This window comes from Hemicordylus capensis, chromosome 4, assembly GCF_027244095.1.
Source record: "Hemicordylus capensis ecotype Gifberg chromosome 4, rHemCap1.1.pri, whole genome shotgun sequence".
NCBI lineage: Eukaryota > Metazoa > Chordata > Lepidosauria > Squamata > Cordylidae > Hemicordylus > Hemicordylus capensis.
In genome coordinates this window covers 318,781,548-318,806,343 of record NC_069660.1, presented here as the reverse complement: position 1 = coordinate 318,806,343, position 24,796 = coordinate 318,781,548, and the positions used below count along the sequence as shown (strand labels likewise).

At 50.9% G+C, this 24,796-nt stretch overlaps 1 protein-coding gene across 2 annotated transcripts in view; it reads right to left on the bottom strand.

Moving 5' to 3' along the window:
* The window catches only part of ZC3H3 (zinc finger CCCH-type containing 3), a 379,413-nt gene that overhangs the window by 42,045 nt on the left and 312,572 nt on the right, over positions 1-24,796 (bottom strand). For both annotated transcript variants that reach the window (XM_053250211.1, XM_053250209.1), the window contains one exon: positions 4,594-4,778. In XM_053250211.1, coding sequence (XP_053106186.1) covers positions 4,594-4,778 — 185 coding nt within the window. The remainder of the gene's footprint in view (positions 1-4,593; positions 4,779-24,796) is intronic.

Below are 24,796 nucleotides of genomic sequence, written 5' to 3'. Positions count from 1 at the left end.
CACACCTTCATTTCTTCTATTCATTTTGACTCTCTTTGAAAAGTGCCAACTACACTCCCCTTCTACCCGCAAGGCAATGGGGTACTACTCAGTTTATGTTCTAGGAATTTTTTCAAGTGTTTAGACTCTTTGGTGTCTTATAACCTTTCCTCATAATGAATCCCCATGAGGATACATTACACAACAAAGAGTCTAAACACCTCAAACATTTCTAAAATATAAACTGAGTGCTTGCAGGTTGAGGGGTAGTTCGCTCATGAGATGCCACTAATTTCCAACCCCCACCCGCAAAGCAGTGGGGTCAAAATAAACAGAAGAAATGAAGGTGTGCAATGAAGACACCAAATAATCTAAACACTTACAAAATCAGTAAAACCGAAAAATAAAATCATTAAAAACCAATCAAGTACCCCATTGCTTTGAAATTTGGGTGGTAGGTGGCAACCATGGGGACCTACCCACTAACCAAATTTGGTGCCCCTAGGGCCTTTATAAGTGGGCCAAATCAATCTGAATCCAAATCCAATCCAATCCAATTCAATTCAAATCTGGGGTGATTCGGGGGGACAGATTTGGACACAGAACAAACCAGGAGTGATTTGATGTGGGTACAAATCAAATAAAAAAAAATGATTTGTGCACATCCCTACTGGAAAGCTCAACCCCTTTCCCATGCATTTTGGATGTACAATTCCATGCATGCACAGAATATGGTAGTGGGCACAGAATTCACCTTTCTCAAGAATCTCAGAATTAAAAGCCACCACCAAGTTTCTAAACCTTTTGGCTCCCAAGAAATGCTTGAAACTCTGAGAGCCATGCCTGGCAAATTCTCAGAAGCCAGAGAGCTTGCTGGGAAAGATTTTGAAGTGCCAGGATGTGAGGCTTCACTGCCCCCAAACCTTGGCCATCCCCATGGTGAGCAGAGGCATACTGCTTGATTTACGTCGTTTATTCAAGTCATGGAATTGTTTTTTCCTTTGACAGAAAATGGTGCGCTTTCCCCCTTTAGCGTGGCCTTGCTCACACAGTCTTCATTTATCAAATCTCCTGGCAAAGCAGACTCTAGCCTGAAAAAGTCCAAGCTGCCTGCAAGACCTTTGTGAGTCGGTCAGGGGCTGCAGGGCCCTCTGTCGTCCAAGTGGCCGGCAGATCTCCTCAGATCTCCCAGCATCACAGTAGTGAGGGCTCTGTGCTCTCATGGCAGAGCTCCAGGAGCCTGAGAAAGGAGCCGGGGGCAGAACGTGCCGAAGAGGGCCTTCTTGGCTTGTTTGGCAAGAGTTGTCCTTGCACTTCTGGACAAGAAGATTTATAGAGTAGCAGCTTCTAACACAGGGGCTCTAAAGTGCCCCAAACTCCTGACGAAATGCAGGCCCCCAAGGCAGTAACAGCTTAGCAGCTTGTAGCGGGTGGAACACAGTGTAACACCCTCCCCGCCTAAAGCCAAAGAGGAAGAGCAGAAATGGGACAAGGGTAATGGGAAATTGGCCAAAACGGCAACCTTGACGCTTGTCCAGATTGGTTTACGGCACTCGGAATCCTCTGCAGTCTCATGCAGGGGCGTAGCAAAGTCGGAGTGGGCCCAGAGACAAGGTTTTAAAATGCCACCCCCCACCCCAAGCTCAACTCATGATGTAGAGAAATCTTGAATGAGGCTGAATAGTGGTAACAAAAAGCATAGTGAAATTTAGATATAAAGATATAGAGATAGAGATAGAGATAAAACTTATGTGCCACAATAGAACATCATCCTAAATTTTTTTTTTAAAGGTTTTGACAATTGTGGACGATGCAAGTCATTGAATGGTCCTAGAGAAAGACATGCTGTTCTGGTAGCTCCAGGTCTTCACACTCCCATCCATTTCGGAGGATGAATGCAACTGAAGGAAGCCCCGGGCGGGTGCATGGCAGGGGGGGTCAGTCATGTGACTTGCCTCTGGTGGGGCCTCACATTGTGAGAGGTACTGGCACTGCTGTGCTGAAGCACTGGGGCCAGCAGCCACGTAGAGGGAGGAGAGAGGAGTCCACCAGCACGCAGGACTCAGAATGGCTGGCAAGCGTCATGGCACAAGAGGGATTTCAGCCCACCCCAACACTTTGGTGCACTGTTGCTCGTTGGCTGCTCCGACTCTCCTAGAGCAAGGCTCCCAATGTCAAGCAAGCCCCTTCAAGACTCCTGGAAAATATGGCCACAGTTCCTTCCCATCTTGGTAACAGGCTGCCCAGTTCACGGGGATGAGGAGGTGTGCAGAGCCTTCCAGACAGGCCAGCAAGGACTGGCTGGCCCTTGGGAACTGTGCTCAGTTTGGGAAGAGATGGAGGTCTCATTCTGAGTGAAGGGCTGGGTCTGTGTCTGTGTCTGGGCAGTATCACTTCAGAACGCAGCAGGGAGGGATTCACATCACGCAGGGGCTCCCAACATTGGGTCCCCAGATGCTGTCGGACTACAACTCCCATCATCCAGACTTTGGCCACTGGGGCTAGGGATGATGGACTTGAAGTCCAACTACATCTGCAGACCTAAGTTTGAGAACGCTTGGAACATAATGGGACACTCCCCACTAAATCAAGGGGGAAAGCCACAGAAACAAGCGAGTCAGGGGAAAGGAGAAGCAGGGGAGTTTTAAAAAGAACCAAAGCTGCACCTTTTCCTCAGCTCTTCATGTGACTTCTGAGGCATAGATTATGTAGCCTCTACTGGTCCCAGAATGGCACTTTCTGCACTCTGTGTACATGGGGGGAAACCTTGGGATGGATTATGAGCATGTGCAGAGTGCATTGCCTGGAATGCCCAACCAAAACAGCTCTAAAGCTTCAGCATGGTGGAATATGCCCTAGGACAGGCTCTCACGGGGGTCTCTGGAACCCATGTGACGGTGGTCAACTACGACTTCCCCATGACAACATATGCACATATGTTGCATGTGATGCATATTGGGGCAACCCCCCCCCCAACTTCAAGTATACGCTGAAGGGATCTGACTGACCAGGAGAGGGATGTTGGGGTCGTGGTGGACAGCTTGTTGAAAGTGTCGACTCAATATGCGGCAGCTGTGAAAAAGGCCAATTCCATGCTAGGGATCATTAGGAAGGGGATTGAAAATAAAACTGCTAACATTATAATGCCCTTATAAAAAAACTATGGTGCGGCCACACTTGGAGCACTGCGTACAATTCTGGTCACCACATCTAAAAAAGGACATTGTAGAACAGGAAAAGGTGCAGAAGAGGGCAACCAAGATGATCCGGGGCGTGGAGCATCTTCTTTGCGAGGCAAGGCTACAGCACCTGGGGCTCTCCCGTTTAGGAAAAATACTGAGGGGAGACATGACAGACGTCTCTAAAATCATGGACAGTGTGGAGAAAAAGTATTTTTTCACACAACGCATAATCAACTTGTGGAATTCTCTGCCACAAGATGTGGTGACAGCCAACAACCTGGATGGTTTTAAGAGGGGTTTGGATAACTTCATGGAGGAGAGGTCTATCAACGGCCACCAGTCGGAGGGCTATAGGCCACCTCCAGCCTCAGAGGCAGGATGCCTCTGAGTACCAGTTGCAGGGGAGTAACAGCAGGAGAGAGGGCATGTCCTGAACTCCTGCCTGTGGGTTTCCCAGTGGCATCTGGTGGGCCACTGTGTGAAACAGGATGCTGGACTAGATGGGCCTCCTTGGTCCTGATCCAGCAGGGCTGTTCTTATGACTGCTGGCTGCAACATACAGGTGCCCGAACTAACAGGAATGTGTCGCAGTGCCATGGCAGTGATCCAGGAGGAAAATGCTTCTCTGAGTAGCAGCCACGAAGGAGATCCCTTGCCAGGGCTTCTGGGGACCTCCCCAACAGTCTCCCTGGCCTTTAGTTGTATCGCAGACACAGATGCATAATTCTCCTTGGCATGCCTCTCTGTCACATCTGAGAAGCATCTTCCAGCAGAAGCTCCTTACTTGCATGATATCAGACAGGAACAGCAGTGCAGGTCAGGCGGGGGTAAAGAGGCGTTCATGGGGACCAAACCTACACTCAGCGGCTGCTTCAAGGATGGAAGATGTTCCATAACAGGCTTAAAATTAGAGGGAAATGTTGTGGCAAATGACTGTATGCGCTATACTGCCCTTTCTGCAAGGAACCCAGGGTGGCATCAAGGGTCATTCTCACCCACCCCTCAATTTTATCACAACCACCCTGTGAAATCAGACTGGGGGACAGTGACCCACCCACAGTTACCCAATGAGCTAAATGGCTGAAGGGGGGATTTCAACCCAGGTCTGGCGCAGCAGGGAAATTCTTGACTAACCAGCAGAAGTTTGCCAGTTCAAATCCCTGCTGGTATGATTTCGAGACTATGGGAAACACCTATATTGGGCAGCAGCGAAATAGAAAGGTGCTGAAAGGCATCATCTCATACTGCGCGGGAGGAGGCAATGGGAAACCCCTCCTGTATTCTACCAAAGACAACCACAGGGCTCTGTGGAGGCACCAGGAGTCGAATTCGACTTGACGGCACACAACACTTTTACTTCCTGCTCTTAGTCTGACACTTTGACCATGACACCACCAAGATGGCGGCTCCTTAGGCTGTTTTGCTTCCTCACCTCATTGTTTGATCTGCAAGGCGTTCCCTCTTTGGCACTGAGCACTGCTGTGGGAAGGAGTCTGTGGTGCTGAGCTGCCGGGCCTGATGCTTCCGCTGGGGGTGCAGCAGTTTGCACTGGGCTCCTTTGGGGCAGACTCCATTTTTCGAGAAGTCCGGGCACACCAGCGTGTGTTTCTTCTTGCACTGAAAGGAAAGCCAGAGCGTGAGCAGTGAATTGGCATATTAGATGCAGGCTAACCAATGAGCAAGGGAGTGCATGGCTCCAGGATGCCATCTTCGGGGGGGGGGGGGTGTCTCCAAAGGAGGAGCCTGAGCATTTTTCAGAAATGCTCAACCCATCTGAGTTGGCTTCCAAAAGCTAGGTATAAACTGGCCTGGTTTGAAAACAGGCTGTTAAAATTTCAAGTATTTAATTTATTATTATGCACATTTCTGTACCGCCCTAGATAAAAATATCCAGGCAGTTTACAATTTAGAACACAATAATTAAAACAATAACATAATTAAACCAATTTAAAATATAGATTAAAACTCAAACTTTAAAACTACAGATTAAAAGCCTGATTAAACAGGTATGTCTTCAATTTTTTCTTAAAAACATCCAGAGAAGGGGGGGCTTTAATTTTGTTAGGCCCAGTTTTAGAACTGGTGCCTGCGAGAGTCTCACCAGTCATCCCAAATCCTCAGGATAGGATGGGCTGGAAACAGAAAGGCCATTAACAACACTGCTTTCCACAAGGACCAAATTAAAGAGGAAAATCTTTTGGCACTTTCCGCAAATACATGGCAGGAAAGGAAAGGAAGGCTGTGTACCTGTACAGTGTGTCAGGATGCAATCTTGACAGCTTTGGCATGTTCCAAACTCAACCCAGATCTACACAATCCACATATGCAACATGACAGGCTAGTCGGGTCAAGTAGCCCTGTGAAGCAGGTTAGTGGAGGGAAATTCCTCGGAAGGAAGAGCCACAAAAGACGCATCCAGTAACTGAGTAAGTGAACAAGCCAATCCAAGAGATGAATGGTGACTTTTTATATAGGCAGACTTAACTGCCAGTGGCTGCCTGCCTCTCACCTGTGAGTCCACCACCACAGGCACCCATTGGTTGATTTGCTGTGAGGTCATAGCATGGCATGTTCACAAACATTCTAACCGCTGAAGTGGAAGGTGTCAGAGATAGAATGTTAAACCATGCAGCCTCTGAAAAGGAAGGGGGAATGCTCAGTTTCTTCCCCAGAAATTAGCACTCCAATAGAACCATGGACATGGGTAAAACTGGCTGAGAAGTAGGTCCAAGTGTGCTGCAGCTGCTAAGGAACAGGACAGAAGGGTGAAGGAATACAGCTGACTGAGGGGGAGACCTGAGAGAAAGGAGAGGTGTGTGGAAGGAAGGAGGGGACAAGACAGAGGACAGGGCAAGGAAAAAACTTTGGACAGGATCCAGGAATAAACAGGATCAATGCCATCAAGATGGGAACTGGTGGACAGGCACTGACAAAAATGCTTCCTGATCTTCGGCTCTAGATACAAGGCTGGTTATTTCAAATCAGCAGTGGAAATTCTACACATGTACATCTGTGTGCACACACACCCATCCACAGACTGTGAAGGAGGGATGTGTGCACACGTGCAGTTTCAAATACTGATTTAAAATAACTGGCCACTTGTGCAGAACAGAAGATAAAAAGCAGACGGACCACTCAGGAATTGCAACCTCTGTGCCACCTCTGCTCATAAAGTCTCATTAACAGGGTGGCGAGCCAGTTGAGCATATGCATGAACGGCCTATGCAATCTAGGATGGCATTCTCCCCCACCCTCTTCTCTTTTTCTAGGCTTGTATTTCAGTCCCTGACCTGAAGTGACTGAAGTGCTCCCACCCAAAATAGCTGCAGCGAAATCCTCTCTTAACAGCTTCCCTTCACTGAGATGCTGCAAGAAGCCTGTCAAGAGGGTGTCAATGGCCTGCAATCACAAACCCGCCTTGACATTTCGTCCAGTCCCACTGCCGCCCCCCAGATTCATCTGTGTCTGCCCAAGTCTCTGAAGGCTGAAAGTGGGTGCGGTCAGGACTGCAGGCGGCAGAGTCTAGCAGACTTGGCTGCGTTTGTCTGTTGTCACAAAACCCCCAAAGAGTTCTGGGGCTATTGATTCATTCAATTATCCACCCTCATCGTATAGAGACATGTAGGAAAACACTCAAAGCGGCTTACAAAGGCAAAATTCAGCACCCCGGTCCAGTAAGAATAAAATCAAAACACACTCCAAACACACAGTCACAGCAGCCAACGATCATTTCACAGCCTACATTAAGCAAGTCTGAACAAGGGCAAGTCTTGGGCCAAGGCTGAGTGGACGAGCAAGTCTCTCCGGGGTAGGCATTCCACACCCCAGGCACTGCAGCCAAGCAGGTGCCAACCCTCAATGGTCCCCTTTGCCAAGCAGGGTCTGCCCAGGTTTGCATTTGAATGGGAGACAGCATGTGTGAGCAATGTAAGGTATTCCCCGCAGGGAATGGGGACACAATGGGAAGAGCATAGCTCCCAGGTTCCCTCCCTGGCAGCATCTCCAATACAGGGCTGAGAGAGACTCCTGCCTGCAACCTTAGAGAACCTGCTGCCAGTTTGTGTTAGGGGTGTGCAAACAGCTTTGATATCAAACTGGTTCGGTGTGAAGATTTGGCCTCGACCCTGCGTTGTTGTTTTTTAAATTTAAACTTGCCCCCTCCCCCCACCAACCTCCCTTTCCCCCAAAATGGTCAAGTTTGGGCATCTTTGGCCCTTTCCAGGCCTATTCCCTGGCGCAGTGGCCATTTTGGAAAAAGGCCGGTGCGTGGGGGGGAACCTCCATGGACCCACCTGCCACCTTGGAGAAGCCCCCTGGAGGGAATAAGTTTAAAAAGGTTTTTTTAAAAAATAAAATGTCCGATGAACCACCTCCCCCCCACCAAACAGAGGGGCGGGCTTCAAAGGGGGCCAAAACCAAACTGGCTCAGCGCAGTTTGGGTTCGGTTTGAACTTGAACCGACCCAGGCCAGGTGGTTTTGTGCACACCCCTGTACTGAACTAGATAGACCAATGATCTGACTGAATATCCAGCAGTTTTGTATGTTCCCTGAAGCCTTGAATGGGAGGGACGGACACCATCAACAGGGCCTGCAATGTTGAATGGACACACTGATTGTGGAGTGGCAACGTTTCACAGGCATGGTGAAGGATGCACAATATACAGGTGAAACTCGGAAAATTAGAATATCGTGCAAAAGTTCATTAATTTCAGTAATGCAAATTAAAAGGTGAAACTGATACATGAGATAGATGCATTACATGCAAAGCGAGATAAGTCAAGCCTTAATTTGTTATAATTGTGATGATCATGGCGTACAGCTCATGAGAACCCCAAATCCACAATCTCAGAAAATTAGAATATTACATGAAACCAATAAAACAAGGATTGTAAATAGAACAATATCGGACCTCTGAAGAGTATAAGCATGCATATGTATTCAGTACTTGGTTTGGGCCCCTTTTGCAGCAATTATTGCCTCAATGCAGCGTGGCATGGATGCTATCAGCCTGTGGCACTGATGAGGTGTTATGGAAGACCAGGATGCTTCAATAGCGGCCTTCAGCTCTTCTGCATTGTTTGGTCTCATGTCTCTCAACCTTCTCTTGGCAATGCCCCATAGATTCTCTATGGGGTTCAGGTCAGGCGAGTTTGCTGGCCAATCAAGCACAGTAATCCCATGGTCATTGAATCAGGTTTTGGTACTTTTGGCAGTGTGGGCAGGTGCCAAGTCCTGCTGGAAAATGAAGTCAGCATCCCCATACAGCTCGTCTGTGGAAGGAAGCATGAAGTGCTCCAAAATCTCCTGATAGACGGCTGCGTTGACCCTGGACTTAATGAAGCACAGTGGACCAACACCAGCAGATGACATGGCTCCCCAAATCAACACAGACTGTGGAAACTTCACACTGGACTTCAAGCATCTTGCATTGTGTGCCTCTCCATTCTTCCTCCAGACTCTGGGTCCTTGGTTTCCAAATGAGATGCAAAAGTTGCTCTCATCAGAAAAGAGGACTTTGGACCACTGAGCAACAGACCAGTTCTTTTTTTCTTGAGCCCAGGTAAGACGCTTCTGACGTTGTTTGTTGTTCAGGAGCGGCTTGACAAGAGGAATACGACATTTGAAGCCCATGTCCAGGATCCGTTTGTGTGTGGTGGCTCTTGATGCACTAACTCCAGCCTCAGTCCACTCCTTGTGAAAGTCCCCAACACTTTTGAATGGCCTTTCCCTGACAATCATCTCCAGGCTGCGGTCATCCCTGCTGCTTGTGCACCTTTTTCTTCCACACTTTCCCCTTCCACATAACTTTCTATTAATGTGCTTTGATACAGCATTTTGGGAACATCCAACTTCTTCTGCAATTACCTTTTGAGGCTTTCCCTCCTTATGGAGGGTGTCAATGATGGTTTTCTGCACAACTGTCAAGTCAGCAGTCTTTCCCATGATTGTGATTTCTAATGAACCAGACTGAGAGACCATTTAAAGGCTCAGGAACCCTTTGCAGGTGTTATGGATTGATTAGCTGATTGGAGTGGGACACCTGGAGCCTAGACTGTTGAACCTTTTCACAATATTCTAATTTTCTGGGATTGTGGATTTGGGGTTCTCATGAGCTGTACGCCATGATCATCACAATTATAACAAATTAAGGCTTGACTTATCTCGCTTTGCATGTAATGCGTCTATCTCATATATCAGTTTCACCTTTTAATTTGCATTACTGAAATTAATGAACTTTTGCACGATATTCTAATTTTTCGAGTTTCACCTGTATACAAGTTGTGAATTCTTTGTGGTAGGGGCTGTTGCGTTTGCAGTGGTAGTTTTGTTGAGGGGATGGGGACAAGACAACCTTGCATCATATAGTGCGGTTGATGTGCATTGTGCTTTAGTTTTACAGAACAAGCAGCAAGAAGACAAGTCCCTGCCTGAAGACCTTACACGCTAACATTTGGACATGGGAACACTGGAAGCTGCCATATACTGAGTCAGGCCATCGGTCCATCTAGCTCAGTTTTGTCTTCACAGACTGGCAGCCGCTTCTCCAGGGTTGCAGGCAGGAGTCTCTCTCAGCCCCATCTTGGAGATGCTGCCAGGGAGGGAACTTGGAACCTTCTGCATGCAAGCAGGCAGGTGCTCTTCCCAGATTGAACATTATACCATTTTGTCAAGAAAAGCAGAATTCTGGGATCTGAATCAGCAAAGCACACTGTGTAGACTCCTACTGTGACCTAACCTGCTTCCCCCCCCCCACTTACACAAGAAGAGTCCTGCTGGATCAGGCCCCAGGCATCCTGTTTTCCACAGTGGCCCACCAGATGCCTCTGGGAAGCCTGCAGGCAAGAGATGAAGGTAGGCCCCCTCTCCCAGTGCTGCTCCCCTGCAACCAGCATTCAGAGGCATCCTGGCCTCTGAGCCTGGAAGCAGCATATAGTCATCAAGAAGATTAGAGGCCATGGATAGACCTGTCCTCCACGAATCCATCTAAGCCCCTTTCCAAGCCATTCACCTAGTGGCTACCATCACATCTTGTGGCAGTGAATTCCATAGATTAATTGTGTGCTGTGTCAATCAGCTTGATGGGATGGCCCCTGGTTCTCACGATGTGAGAAAGCTCCTATCCACTTCCTTCACCCCATGGGTAAATGGATACGCCTCAATCATGTCTCCCTGTCAGACACCTTTTTCCTAGACCAAGAAGCCTTTCCTTGGAAGGAAGGCACTCCAGCCCCCTGATCGCTGGGGTTGCCCCCTTCTGCATCTGTTCCAGCCCCGCAATCTCTTTTTTGAGATGCAGTGGCCAGAACCGAAGACAGTACTCCAAATGGAGCTGCACCACAGCTTTGGATAATGGCACTGGGAACGAATTCAGCGAAGTCTGTGGGGGCGGGGCCTTGCTGCTCCTTTCCATTCCCATAGGATATGTTGCACTGCTTAGGTGTCTAATGCTTAATTAATGCATAATAAATGGGGGGAGGGAGAGGAGGATTCTGACAACTCTAGGAGGGAGGAGGTGAGCAAGAGCAAGAGATGGCCCTCCGCCCTGAGTGACCCAAAGGGAAGTGACCCTCTCCTGAGCTAAGAGTGTAAAAATGGGGCAGGAGATGACCGAGGAGTAGGGAGGGGCCCCCTCCCCCAGCTGCAAGATGTTTAGGGAGCAACAGCTCCACCCCGTGTGAAAATCCCACCCCTGCAGTTCATGCTGTGTGCCGACTTTGGCCTGAACAGAACTCTGCCAAAGAAAACGGAATTTGGCAACCCCTTATAGCAGCCGTTCTCCAGCGTGGGTCCCCAGATGTAATGGACTACAACATCCATCACCCCCAGCCATTGTGGCTGGGGATGACGGGAGTTGTAGTCCAGCAACATCTGGGTTCCCATGTTGGAGAACCCTTGCGCTACAGTGTCTCATCTGGGGAGAGCTGCACATTCTGGCTTATGCTTTGCTCCTGCTAACCATGGCCAAGGGCTATACAGAACACCCACACCCTGAAAAGCCCCCACAGCCAGACGAGAGAGAGTGCCAGGATCCTCAGGGCAAAAAGCCTTACGCAGTAGCCAGGAGAACCTTGTAGCCAGGAAACCCAAAGCAGCCTTCCCATCCAATGTGGATTCGCTACCCCTGAACGATCATTCGCCCTTCCTTCTTGTCGGACTGGCAGCTGGTGTGGGTGCTGTGCCCGGGTTCCCCAGCCTAACCCTTTCATGGCATGTTTATGGATAAACGGAAGCCCGCCATCCGCGCTAGTGAGTGCAATCCACATCCGGGGGGCCAGTCAGTCCAAGGCTACAGGGCCCAGGCCAGGCCAGAGAACGGTGGTCTTTCTGGCACCGAGAGCTGTCTGAGAGCAGAGGCCAGGAAGCCACTGCCTTTTCCAGTCAGCCCAGCCCGAGGCCCGAGCTTTGCTGGATGGTTCCATTGAGCCGACCTGCTTGAAAGCGGCATGGGGGAAGAGACTCTGCAAAAGCGGGCAGGGAGGGGCGCTCTCATTCCGCAGCTCGGGAGACACCTCCTGCAGCAAGCCCAGGTCCAAAACGCAGCGGGGAGGGGCATGAAGAGACTGTGAAACAGGAGGAGGGGCACAGCAACAAGACGGAGGGCAGGCGTTGGCTCCAAGGGCTCCCGAAAGCAGGGGAGGCTGCAGAGAGAACCTCTCTCCATCAGACACAGCCCACGTAACAGATGAGGCCAAGGCTAGGCCACTACTGCCTCGCTGCCCTCCTCCTCCTCGGGGAGGCGGGGCTTTGCCCGCTGCCCGTTCTCCTCCCACTGCCCGTCGTCCTCTCGCACTCCTCCTCAGGGTGGCAGGGCTTTGCCCACCGCCCCAACCGCCTCCTGGCGTGCTCCTCCCTCCCAACCTTGCATGTGTCGCCCCCTCTGGGCCCACCACTGGTCGCGGCTGCAGTGGGGGCGGAGCTTGCCACATCCCCACGCATCCCCTCTACAGGAATAAATTATATAGATAATGCTCTACATTACAAGACTGATGTAAGGATTACGGAGAAAATGCATGTATCTTGCTTTGAAGACTTGCGAGTACTCTATCTAAATGGCAAGTGCTGCAAGCATTACTTTCATTTTTTGTTTTAAGCACAGGACCCAACAGGACTCTACACATTAAACGCACTTCAGAAATCTAAGCAAGTCTTCTAAAGATTTTATCTTTTAAAATGATGATATATTGACAAAGAAGCCTACACTCTACTGCCTCAAGGTCTTTTAATGGGGAGCGGGGGACAGGCTCAGCACGCAACCAAGTCTTTTCTTGCAAAAGCCTGCACTCCTACTCCGGACAGCTAGCATGGGCCAGAGAGGAGTAAAAAGACAGGCCTCCCAAGAGAAGGAGCCGCAGCCGCTGCCACCATATTGTGCCAGGCATGGACAAGGTGCTGCTCATCGTCTGTCCCGGGCCCCTTCCTTTAAGTCACAGAACTCACCTTTGTGCTTCCCGAGACGCCTTCCCTCCTCGAGGGCCTCCTCAGGCTTTCCCCTGTTGCCCTGTCACTGCAACGCGCCCCCCCCCCCCCCCACCGCCCGCCCAAATTCTGGCATGGCCATTAAAAAAAAAAAAAAACCCACACTCTCAGGCCAATAATTGCATTAGGATCTGTTTACCAGCTTCTTTTCAAGTCTATACTTCCATAAAGAAAACAAACTGTGTGTGTAATTAATTCCTGGGCTGTGTCCCACCCTCTCAAGTTTCTAATGACTTTTCCACACTGCCCCGAGCTTGGCGTGGCCTCGGCTGGTGACAGCATCTCTTGGCCATCCTGCCCCAGCGCGTCGGCCTCCCTCCTCAGCAGGGACGTCAGTCAGCCCAGACCCAAGTCACGAGAAAGGCAAACGGGACTGACTGTGCTGTGGCTGAGCCCCCTGCGAGCCAGAAGAGCGCTGCTGGGGCTTTGCGGCTGGGGGCTGGGGGGCCCATCATCGCCCCGCCCCGGCCAACGATCCATCTGGCGGCAGGAGGGCAAGGGCCGTGCTCCTCTCTCCTGGCCTGCTGCATTAACACCCAACAACAAAACACGAGGATTCGGTTACTGTAAGCGCCGCACATGTCAGCTGAGGTGAAGAGGAGCAGCAAGGGAGTGGACCTCATTCCTGGGGACATGCGATCCAGCCCACCTGTCAGGGCTGCTAATTTTACCAACCCCTGGCAGGACACACGGCCGGCCAGCAGGTTGTACCATGAAGAAGAAGAAGAAGAAGAAGAAGAAGAAGAAGAAGAAGAAGAAGAAGAAGAAGAAGAAGAAGAAGCCGCCACCTGCTCACTCCCAAAAGGGACGCGTGGAGATTCCAGAAGACGACAAGTGCAGCTATCAGGACATGCAGAACCGGAGGGAGTGGGGTGAAGACGCAGAGGGAAATGTGGAGTGCTAAACCAAGCGTCAGAAAAACAAGGCCTGACTGGCGAAGAAAGAAAACACAGGTCAAGCTGAAGTTTGGAGATGGATCTAAAGAAGAGCATGACTGGGTCAGACTGAAGGTTCATTTACTCCAGCAAGCTGTTTCTCACAGTGGCCCGCCAGATGCTCCTAGGAAGCCCACAAGGAGAAGATGAAGGAGGCAACAGCCTTCCCCTGACGACTGCTCACCAGCAACTGGTATTCAAAGGTATACTGCCTCTGAATATGGAGGCTCCACTTCACCACCATGACTAACAGCCAAGGATGGACCTCAACTCAACTGACCATAGAGTTCGAGATCTCTCAAAGCCCAGCGTCATCATCTCCAGATGGAGTTTAGCCACTTTGAGGGGATTCTTCAGTGTAGAATTTGCCTTCACCAAAGCAACTGAAACCTGGATGGACCCACAAAAAACTTTGCATATGGGATATTTCCAGAATATTCCATGTGGATTGCCCACCTGTCAGTGTGTTTTGGAGAACTGCTTGCTGCAAGACTAAAGCCCTATTCACACGTTATGTGGAACACTGATACAAGTGTACACAGGCACAGTTATACAAAAGTTACATTGAATGCTGGTAAAGCTGTACACTTCCTACTTTTATCATGCATTTGAAGGGGCTCGTACCCAGGTTCACTTTTGAAATGAACACCGGTACAATCATTCACACAAACCCATGTAGAAGTGTACAGACGTCTGTGTACACTTATATCACAGGCAGCATGTCTCCAAATCAGCCCACTCCTGATTTTGAAGAGCACTAGCTTCCAAATCTGTTCACAACTTTGGTGGCGCTCTCAGCTTCCCGACTACTTCAAGCCCAAAGCCCAGCCTCTGATGCAAAAGTGCCTTGAAAGACAGCCTCCAAAAAGGTCAGAGGGGTTTCTGCCGAAAGTCTTCAGGTAGAGGAGTCTCTGAGCTGCAGGATTAAGTGGCTGGATTGATGTCGGGCCGTTTAATGAAGCTCTTTCCCCGGAAATTCCTTGCACTAGACGGCTGTTGGGAAGGCAGAGAGGCAGATTGGCTGAAGCCGGCTGGAGCTGACAGCTAGCAAAAGCCTTTTTGATGGCTTCTTAAAAAAAAAAAACCCCCACCAGCTGCAGATGGAAGCGGCTCTCAGAACTCCAGCTTCCTGCCTTGAAGTCTGCAACACAACAGCTCAAGCATTTTACCGTCTGTGGATGCTGATGGGCCCGTTTCTCTGACACGGGGAACAATCACATGTGTGCGTTTTCACTTTTGTTACCGATGGTGCAGAGGGGGAAGAATAAGACCCACACCCCCCACATCTCCTTTTATGTTTCAGCCTTGGAGGGCAGTGCCAGGTCAAGGAGCAGCCCTCCCCACTCCAAACACGCCCAGGGGTGTGTGCGTGTGCTCCTCTCGCAAAACCAAGCAGCAGAGCGGAGAGCGGGGCGTCCCGCTGGCGCTGTCCTTGGGAACAGGATAATGCCCAATGCATTCCTGTCAGTGGCATTCATGGAAAGGGAGGGGCAGTCTGCAGGCAGGCACAGCCACAGCTGCCCAGCACCATGACCAGCATGAGGGGGGCTTCGTGGTGAGCGGCTTTGCCCTCAACTTCTATAGAAAACCTGCAGGTCGACTCGAAACCTGGTCCAGCTTCCTGCCAGGCCTTGGCCAAGCGGTGGAAGAGGCTGCGGCAGGGGAGGTGCAGGAGGAAGAGCACCAGAGACGGGCTGCTGGGAGTCCCAGTTGAAGGCCGAAGAGGAGACGTCCCTAAAACGAGGAGTTTGGTGAAAAGGAAGCTGAAAGGGAAACGCCGGAGAGTGACTTTGCTCCAGAATGCATGGAGTTTACCTAAAACCACAATACTAGGAGCCCAGTTAGAATGTCTACCAACAAGTAGGAAAGGTGTCACTAAGTCCAGGAGGATGCCAGCATGGCTAACATGTGTGGGTTGGTAACTGGTTGAAAGACAGGAACCAGAGGGTGGGAATAAATGGAGAGTTTTGACAATGGAGGGAAGTCGGAAGTGGGGTCCCCACCAGTGCTCTTTAACTTGTTCATAAATGATCTAGATGTTGGCATAAGTAGTGAGGTGGCCAGATTTGCAGATAACACCAAACTATTTGGGGTAGTGAAATCCATAACTGATTGTGAAGAGCTCCAAAAGGATCTCTCCAAACTGGGTGAGTGGGCAACAAAATGGTTGGTATCATTAGGAAGGGGTTTGAAAATAAAACGGCTAATATTATCATGCCCTTATACAAAGCTATGGTGCGGCCACACCTGGAGTACTGCGTACAATTCATTCATTCACTCATTCATTCATTCATTCATTCAATTTCTATACCGCCCGTCCAAAAATGACTCAGGGCAGTTTACACAGAGAAATAAATAAATAAGATGGCTCCCTGTCCCCAAAGGGCTCACAATCTAAAAGAAACATAAGACAGACACCAACAACAGTCACTGGAGGTACTGTGCTGGGGGTGAATAGGGCCAGTTACTCTCCCCCTGCTAAATAAAGAGAATCACCACGTTAAAAGGTGCCTCTTTGCCAAGTTAGCAGGGGGTTTCTGGTCACCACATCTAAAAAGGACATTGTAGAACTGGGAAAGGTGCAGAAGAGGGCAACCAAGATGATCAGGGGCCTAGAGAACCTTTCTTATGAGACAAGGCTACAACACCTGGGAATTCTTAGTTTAGAAAAAAGACGACTGCAGGGAGACAAGATAGAGGTCTATAAAATTATGCATAATGTGGAGGAAGTTGATAGAAATAATTTTTTCTCCCTCTCGCATAACACTAGAATTCGGGGTCATCCCATGAAACTGAGCGCCGACAAAAGGAAGTACTTTCCCACCGAATGCATAATCAACCTATGGAATTCTCTGCCACAAGATGTGGCGACAGCCAACAGCCTGGATGGCTTTAAGAAGGGTTTTGATAAATTCACAAAGGACAGGTCTACCAATAGCTACTAGTCTGAAGGCCAGTTGTTTTCCCTCTGCTAAATCTAAGAGACCCACCTCTTGAAAAGGGGCCTCTTTGCCCAGTAAGCAGGGGTTAGGGTCAATCTGTACTGGAGAGCCACAGATGGTCTCTCAGCAGTGATCTCTCCCCGGCAAGCGTGAATGGCCAGAGCACCCAGAGAGGTCCTTGGTGGCTGTTCTCCAGCAGTGAAATCCTTCTTCCTCCACCCCTCTCTCAGCCCCATTTCAGAAGTGATGCATGGCCATTTTCTTTGGATGAGCCTTCAACTGTTCTAACTGAGCAGTGGATTGTTAATCTGTCTTTCTTTAAAACGGGGCTCACAACGCACACACCTCGTTCCACAGGCTTTAAAATGTCTCTTGCCATTTGCCCCCCAGGGTCCTTCCCGCCACTCACTCCCGGGATACACACAGCCTGCATCTTGCGGTTCTGCTGAGTCGCCCAGATATTTATAGGGCACGGTGTCCTCCTTGTTCTCTTCTGTTGCTGAGAAAGAGACCTGAGGGCCAGCTGCCCAAGCATCAGCTTACAGCTATTGATCTGCGGTGGCTTTTCCTGGAGCATTTTGCTTTGCAAATTCCAATGGTGAGACTCTGGGAGAAAACGATTCCTGCTGCCAGCCCACTCTCAGCCCCTGACGGCGAAGCCCAAACAAGGAGGGAGCCCCCAAAGCGAGGGGCACCGGCATGTAAATTATTCATCACGTGCTGGAAGCTGCAGCGGCACAAGGATTGTGAGACTCAATGGAGTCCAGCAACAGAATCGGTGTCAAGTGCAGGTGACATTTGCAGGGTGTTGGGGAGGAAAGGCAGGGGAGGGAAGCAAAAGGTGTGCCTTTCGCCCTGAAACCCCAACCCCACCGCAGCCCAGCAGCACTAGCCCTCAAAGGTCATCACAAAGCCACATCATCAGGTTCAAGGACAGCCCCCTCTCCCAGATTCAGAAATCGATTTAACAAAGCAAGCATCTTCCGGGCCCGCTGACTGGCGCCCTTCACAGGGCTGCTGACACGCTCTCCAAACAGGCAGACTCTTGACTAAGGAGTCACACACAGAGACTATTCGCAAGCACACCCTAAACCGGGCTGGGGAAGCCCAGCCTGGGTGAGGCTGTGCGTGGGAAGCGCCGGGATCCGGCCTGACCCCAGCGGGGCAGTGCTGCCTAGCCCCACTTTTTAAGGCCGGCTCTTAGCCAGGGTTGAGGGCTCGGGTGAGCTCTTAGCCCGGCCTCTGGGATCGTGTGTTCGCTGGGGCTATGTTTAGCCCCAGCGGAGACAGAGTCAGGCACCCAGAGCGCCCGTCTCCTGGGGCAATGACCCAATGCATTGTGCATGTCATGAGGTGCATTGTGGGATAGCCGGAGCTCCACGCTGCGGCACGCAGCAGCGATGGTGTGGGAGCAGTGGCGGGCAGCAACCACCCAGGACAGCACTCCGTGAAGCCTCCTTCCCAGTCCTACCGGGAGATGATGCCAGGGGTCGGACCTGGGATGCGCTGCATGCAAAACAAGGCCTTGGCCACTGCTGTTTCCCAGGGAGGGGATGTTGCTCAAGGGAAGAAGCAGGTCCTGGTCATCCCCCAGCATGCCTCACGCAGAGCCTCACACAGAGCCTCCCCTGAAGAGCCCACAGTCCTTGGGTGTGTGTGTGTGTAGGCACAGGCTAGCTGACAGCTGCAAATACCAAGCATCCTTAAAGGTATGTTCTCTCTCGACCCACTCCACAAACATGCGCAGAGTGTCTGAGGGGTAACACAGAGTGTTACTCCTCAGGGAGCAAGAGCAGGAGAGAGGGCCTGCCCCTTTCAGCTCCTGCCTGTGGGCTTCCAGCGGCATCTGGTGGGCCACTGTGCGAAACAGGACGCTGGACGAGATGGGCCCCCTTGGGCCTGACCCAGCAGGACTGTCCTGATGTTCTTATGTCTTCTGAGGTTCTCCTCCATTTGAGAGGAACATTCAGTATGGCCCTCGTGCAGCTGAGGCTGCTCTTCCACCAGAGATATCACCACTTTTTCTTGCACCCCCAAAAGTCACATGAGCAAGAGTGTTGGGTTTTTTGTGTGTCTTTTTTAATGGCCCCAGGAGCGTCTTGAGCTAGCACAGTTTAAGCCCAACCAAAAGACATGAAAAGCCAGCGCTGGGTAGTGGTTAGAGCAGGCATGGGCAAACTTGGCCCTCCAGTTGTTGTTGAATTACAACTCCCATCTTCCCCAGTCATAATACATTGGTTGGGGAAGAAGGGAGACCCCAATAACTCAGGAGACCGGAGTTCAAATTCCCATTCACTCACGATACTTGCTGGGTGACTCTGGGCCAGCCACTTCACTCTCAGCCTAACCTACCTCACAGGGTTGTTGTGAGGACAAATGCAAGCCTGTACACCACTCTGGGCTCCTTGGAGGAAGAGTGGGATAGAAATGTAAACAAACAAACAAAGAGTTTGCCTCGAGCCAGAAAAGTCCCTGGCTTTGTAACCGTACTGTCTGCAGGAGGGACAGAACACCAGAGGCTCCCTCCACTAATGCTTTTGCAGATGCCCTATTGAGTTGAGAGCAGCCATAGGAACTTAGGAAGCTGCCTTCTACTGAGTCAGACCCTTGGTCCATCTAGCTCAGTATTGTCTACCCAGACTGGCAGCAGCTACTCCAAGGCTGCAGGCAGGAGTCCCTCCCAGCCCTCTCTTGGAGATGCTGCCTGGTAGGGAACTTGGGACCTTCTGCCTGCAAGCATGCCGGTGCTCTTCCCGGAAAGGCCCCATCCCCTCAGGGGGATATCTCAGAGTGCTCACCTGGAGTCACCCACTCAAATGCAAAGGGGACAATTCATGCTGACGACCTCCAGACCAGCTCTCCCCTTTGCACTCGTTCACTGCTGCTAGCAACCTCCCTCCTTCGCTTGATTGTGTGGACGTTCCCAACAGGAGTTAACAATACAGGCTGAACACTGCCAGTGAGAACTACTGCCAGAAAGCGGTTGTGTCTACAAGGGGACCGCCACCAAGAAGATAATTACAGATTATTATCAGAGAGAAGGGTTTTTGTTTTTCTTATTTGGTGGTGTTGTTGTTTTTATCAAAACTTGCCCAAGCTATTAAATGGTTCCCATTTGTACTGATAAGCAACATTTACAGCATAAGTGTCTGAAAGTCACAGAAGACGCAGCAGTTATATTAAGGAAGCAGTGGGAGCCCTCATTATGCCATTATGGCGGAGGGTAAATAAGAAGTATCGCGGCAGAAATCTTGGGAGGTTAAAGTCAAAGAGACAGCCATGGTCGCGAGAGAAATCTGATTAGACTTGGGAGGACGCGGGGAGAGAGAGTTTGCGAAGCCTTTTAAATTAAACACTTCCATTCCGAAGACCAGTTTTCATCACAATTACATTGGTTGCTCTGCTGTAGTTCTGGATTAACCAGGGAAGATTAATCAGGAAAGGAGCAGCACAAAGAGATCCAAGCCAAGACTACGGCAGCGGAGACCAGAGTCGCCCCCACAGGAAGCTGCCCTCTCCTGAGCCAGACCACTGGTCTATCCAGCTCAGTCCTGTCGACACTGAGTGGCTCTCCAGTGTCTCAGAGAGAGAAAGGTCTTGCCCGGCCCTACCTGGAGATGCTGCTAGGGATTGAATCTGAACCTTCAGCGTGAAAATCAGAGGCTCAAACCCGGAGCGATGGCTCCATCCTTCTCCTGCCTGCTTCTCCTCGACAGAAGAGAGGTTGCTTATAGTGAAGCTCCAAAGAGACGGGGTCTGAAAAGGCTTGGGATATGCCTTTTGCCAGACAAGAGTGACAGTTTTCTGCCTACACAGAACCCTGCTTTAGGCATGATATTCAATGCATCTTCTGTGCAGCTCAGGAGGAAATACGACTTTCGATGCAGCTGGAGCAATAAACCATATCCTGCCTGAAAGGGTACTACTGCTTCAGGAAACAAACTGTGTAGCCGGAAAGCTTGCTATCCTGCCCACACAACTGGCCCATTCACCAAGGTAATTGGGGATCTTATCTGCCTTAGAGACTGCAGCAACTGCCTTGGGAACCAAAGAGACCCCACAGCCCATATTCTGCTCAACACTTACTCTACCGAATCACCTTCTGTGGGGAGTGTGGGCCTTGGGAGTCAGTGTTTGTATGGTAGTCCACTTGCTCCTCAGGTCCAGACAATGAGGCCAAAAAATAGCTTTTTCTGTCCTCCTAATGAGAAGCAGATGTACAACGCAAGGGAATTGGGGCTGAGTGAAAGCCTTTTGTTTAGGGAATTTGTATCAGTGGGTCCCTTATGGCCACAACTATCTTCTGGGATTTCACATTCAAAGAACCAGAGCAAATCAGATCAGTGGGGTAAACAGAACATCACCACTTCCTTTCCCCTCTCCTCCTGAGTCATGACTCCCTGACCAGCATCCCCATTACATCAATCTGCATCATTAAATGGACATGCCTGAACTCCCTTGCTGGCAGTCTACAGGCGGTTATTGCGTGGACCAACATAAAGAGCTGGATCAGGCCCAAGGTCTATCTGGTCCAGCATCCTGTTTCCACCGTGGGCCACCAGATGCCGCTGGGAATCTGAGACAGAGAGAGCTCAGGGGAGAGAGAGGCATGCCCCCTATCCTGCTGCTGTTCCCGGCAACTGAGATTCAGAGGCATAGAAGAGGTGGCCTCTAGCCGTCCAGACCACTGGTCCTGGATAGACCGGTCCCCCATGCATCTGTCTGAGCCCCACTTAAAGCCATCCTTAACACAGTCAAGGCATCCTACTTGGGAGAACACACTCTGGCTTCAGGGTCACAGGGAGGTTGCACCCCCTGCCACTCAGGGAGCACTTGCAGAGGGCTTCTTCTCCCCGGTTCCTGCCCCCACCTAAACTGCCCTGAGCCAGTTTTGGAAGGGTGGTGTATAAATCAAATAAATAATAAACCAACAAACGACAACTACCAGCTTGGCCTCCGCTGCTGGCCAGAGAAGTAAGGGAGGCTGGGCTGGCGTGCACTTGGCAGGTTTTGCGCTTTGGGTGCATTCTGTCCATCTGCTGTAAGCCACCAGGAGGATCATTTGATCCAGAGAGAAGGAATAAATGAAGGCAACAAACGGGGGTCCGGCTTGCAACCCACACCCCAAGAAAACCCTGCGGCTTTGAAACAAGGCAAGCTCCACACACTTGGGATCTACCCAGCAGCTGGGGGTCAGGCAGAGTTGATTCTCCCCTGCATTGCCAAGGGCAGAGCCAAGAGGAAGCACGGAACTCAGCGCTCAGTGGCTTCTGGCCCCCAACTGCCAGCACACGCCCTTTGGTGCCCAAAGCCAATCCATGCCAAGACAAATCAGCGTGCGACGCCCGCCATGGAGAGCGAATGAAGCACCGTGGTAAGAGACAGAGCTGTGGGGTCCTCGGCTTGAACCTGGTCTCTGCCATGCACTCAGAAGGGGGCCTTTGGCACGCCTCCCTCTCTCTCTGCCTTCAGGCTGAATCCCCACCCTTGGCCACTGAAACTCCTGCCCAGCCACACTCTGGCTTCTGAGATTCTGCTGACCAGCATGCTTTCAAGCTTACTTTCGTTGCAAGGGGCAAACATTTGCTTTAAAAAGAGAAAACCTTCCTGGAATGCTGAATTCTAAACCTGCACATCACAGTTCCAATGCCAAAAGCTCCCTACATCTTTTCTCCGCCAAAGACCAAGTTCTGGGAGGGATCTGGGGTTGCCAACCGAATTCGTAGGGGAAACCACCGCAGTTAAACCTGCTTCAGGAGGTAGCCCGGATGCTCCCCACCGCCTGTGAGGCAAACGTGGAAGAGAGAGCCGGAGGCTGAGAAGGAGATAGCAGAGCAGAGGAGAACGGGCCCTTTTAACGCAGAACGGACCCTTTCTAGACAAAGAAGCAGCCCTGGCCGAACGGGCGTCATTTTCCATAAAGCCTGGCACTGAACAAAATGACAGCTCATGAGAGAAGCAAAGGCTGGTCTTACCAATCTGGAGGGGCCCGGCACAAATGTTCTCAAAAGTACTTACAGACACAGGAGAGAGCATGCAATAAATTCGAAACAATAATGGATGTTTTTTTTTTTAATGGGAGCCTTGTAAAAAAGAAGCGGCTAGAACTGTAGCTGTTGCAGTGAAGCAGAACTTGTCCTCGCGGCTCCAGGGAGGACAGCCTGCCGCCAAGGGCCACCTTCCCAAAGCACGCCCTGGGCCACCCACCCACCCCAGCCCAGCTCCCTCTGGTTACGGCTGGACTGCATTTGCCAGGCTGGAGGGGGCGGAAGCACCGTGGGTGCTGAGTTCAACCCAGAGGCCCAGTGATGCCCTCCAGCCCAGCCGAGGAAGGCTGAAAATGGGTGAGGCTGCGCTGCCCTCAGAGGAGCCTCACTCCTTGCATCTCCTGCCTGAGTCACTGATCTCGGTGTGCTGCATTCCGGGCAGAACACAGCATCAGGCAGATCATGCCGCAAAGCGCCTCCTCTGGGGGAAGGCACCGTGGCCTCCTGGGAGCCAAGCCACTTCTTGCGGTGTGCCCGCCGCTCTCCTCTGATGGCAGCCAGCTGGGCAATCGACACCACAGGCCTCGCCTGGACATCCCGGCACAGTCTTCCTGAAATGGATGGCGTGGGACGGGCACATCCCGCAGGGTGCAGCTACACAGCATGGGCCGTCCCCTACTGAAGGGGGTGGTGGTACAGCACCCCCACAATAAGGGGGGGGAGGAAGCACTGGGGGACTGGATGGCTAAAAAAACTCATGGATCATGAGGAGGGAGGCGGCCACTGGAGCAGATTGGGGGGGGGGCTTGGCGGGGGGGGGTGTAGCAGGGGCACAGCTGTGGGGCAAGCTCCCCAAAAGACAGGTAGTGGGCAGGTGACCAGGAGCAGGTTGCTGGAGAGGTTCTTCTTGAGAATGATTGGGGAAACCTTTCCCAAGACTGGGGTGGGGTGGGGTGGGGGGAACTGCCCATCAGAGAAGAGAGCCCTTGTCTCTTCCCATGTGACAAAGGGTGGGCGGTGCTGGAGACCCCACTCTGGGGGATCCCAGGGGAAGGCCTCGGCCACGTGCATCATTACGACACCCAGGAAATGCCCTCGGAGGACTGGGCCGCCTGCGTTCCTAAAGTGCACGCTGGGCTCCTGCCTGCCTCCGCTTGTCCTTTGAAAAGTGAAAACTGCAGACAGCTGGGCTGTGCCGCATCTCGGACACGAGGAAAAAAGGAAGCAGAAGCAGAATGAGAAGAGATTTACTCCCTTTCTAAATTATTCACAAGAAAAGGGACTACGCATCTTTAACAAGCCATCGTTTTATGAAGCAAGGTTAACATTTTTACTTGATTCAGTAGAATATTATAAACTCTCCGGGGTCCATTTGAGGACTTTCTACTTTGTGCAAAAGGAACAGACTCAGCACTTTTTATATTATTTAGAGAATAAAATTAACCCTCGATGGCCCAGGCCGGGTATTTCCTCTCCCCAGTTAAATATGGCACACTCAGCAAATCCCCCCCTATATAATTACGGGCTGCTATCCATCATCTGTAGGAGAATGCTTTTCTGACACTCCAAAAGTGATGTGGTAAGCACCTTCACTAATAGAATAAATATTCTAAATATCTCTTTTATATTTTCATTTAAATTGGAATATTTTAAAATAACTGTACACATGCTGGCTGGGTGACTTGCTTTGGAGGAAACGTCTCTCGCCGCACAAGCGGACAGACAGGCGGCTTTCCGGCCCTGCTGCAAAACATGCTTAGCAAAGGGTGATTCGGCAGGGCGCTCTTCATTTATTTATTCATTCGATTTCTATACCGCCCTTCCAAAAATGGCTCAGGGCGGTTTACACAGAGAAATAACAAATAAATAAGATGGATCCCTGTCCCCGAGGGGCTCACAATCTCAAAAGAAACACCAGCAACAGTCACTGGAGGGATGCTGTGCTGGGGGTGGAGAGGGCCAGTTACTCCCCCCCCCCGCTCAATAAAGAGAACCATCACAGTAAAAGGTGCCTCTTTCCCCAGTTAGCAGAGGACTTCTCTTGTTGCCAACACCCCTTGCAAGGTCTCCTGCTGGGTCCTCTTTTCCAAGTCAGATATGCCAGCCCCCTCTCCTGTTCGGCGATACAGCTCCCCGATTCAGAGCGGCCTCCTATGGGCATCTTCAGCCTCTTCCTTCACACCCATCTCAGCTGCTTCCATTGGCTGCCATCACCAAGCCACAGAAGCCAGATTCATCCGCAGTACTGTGCACGCACATACGCAGATCCCTCAATGGGCATCGCAGGAAGGGT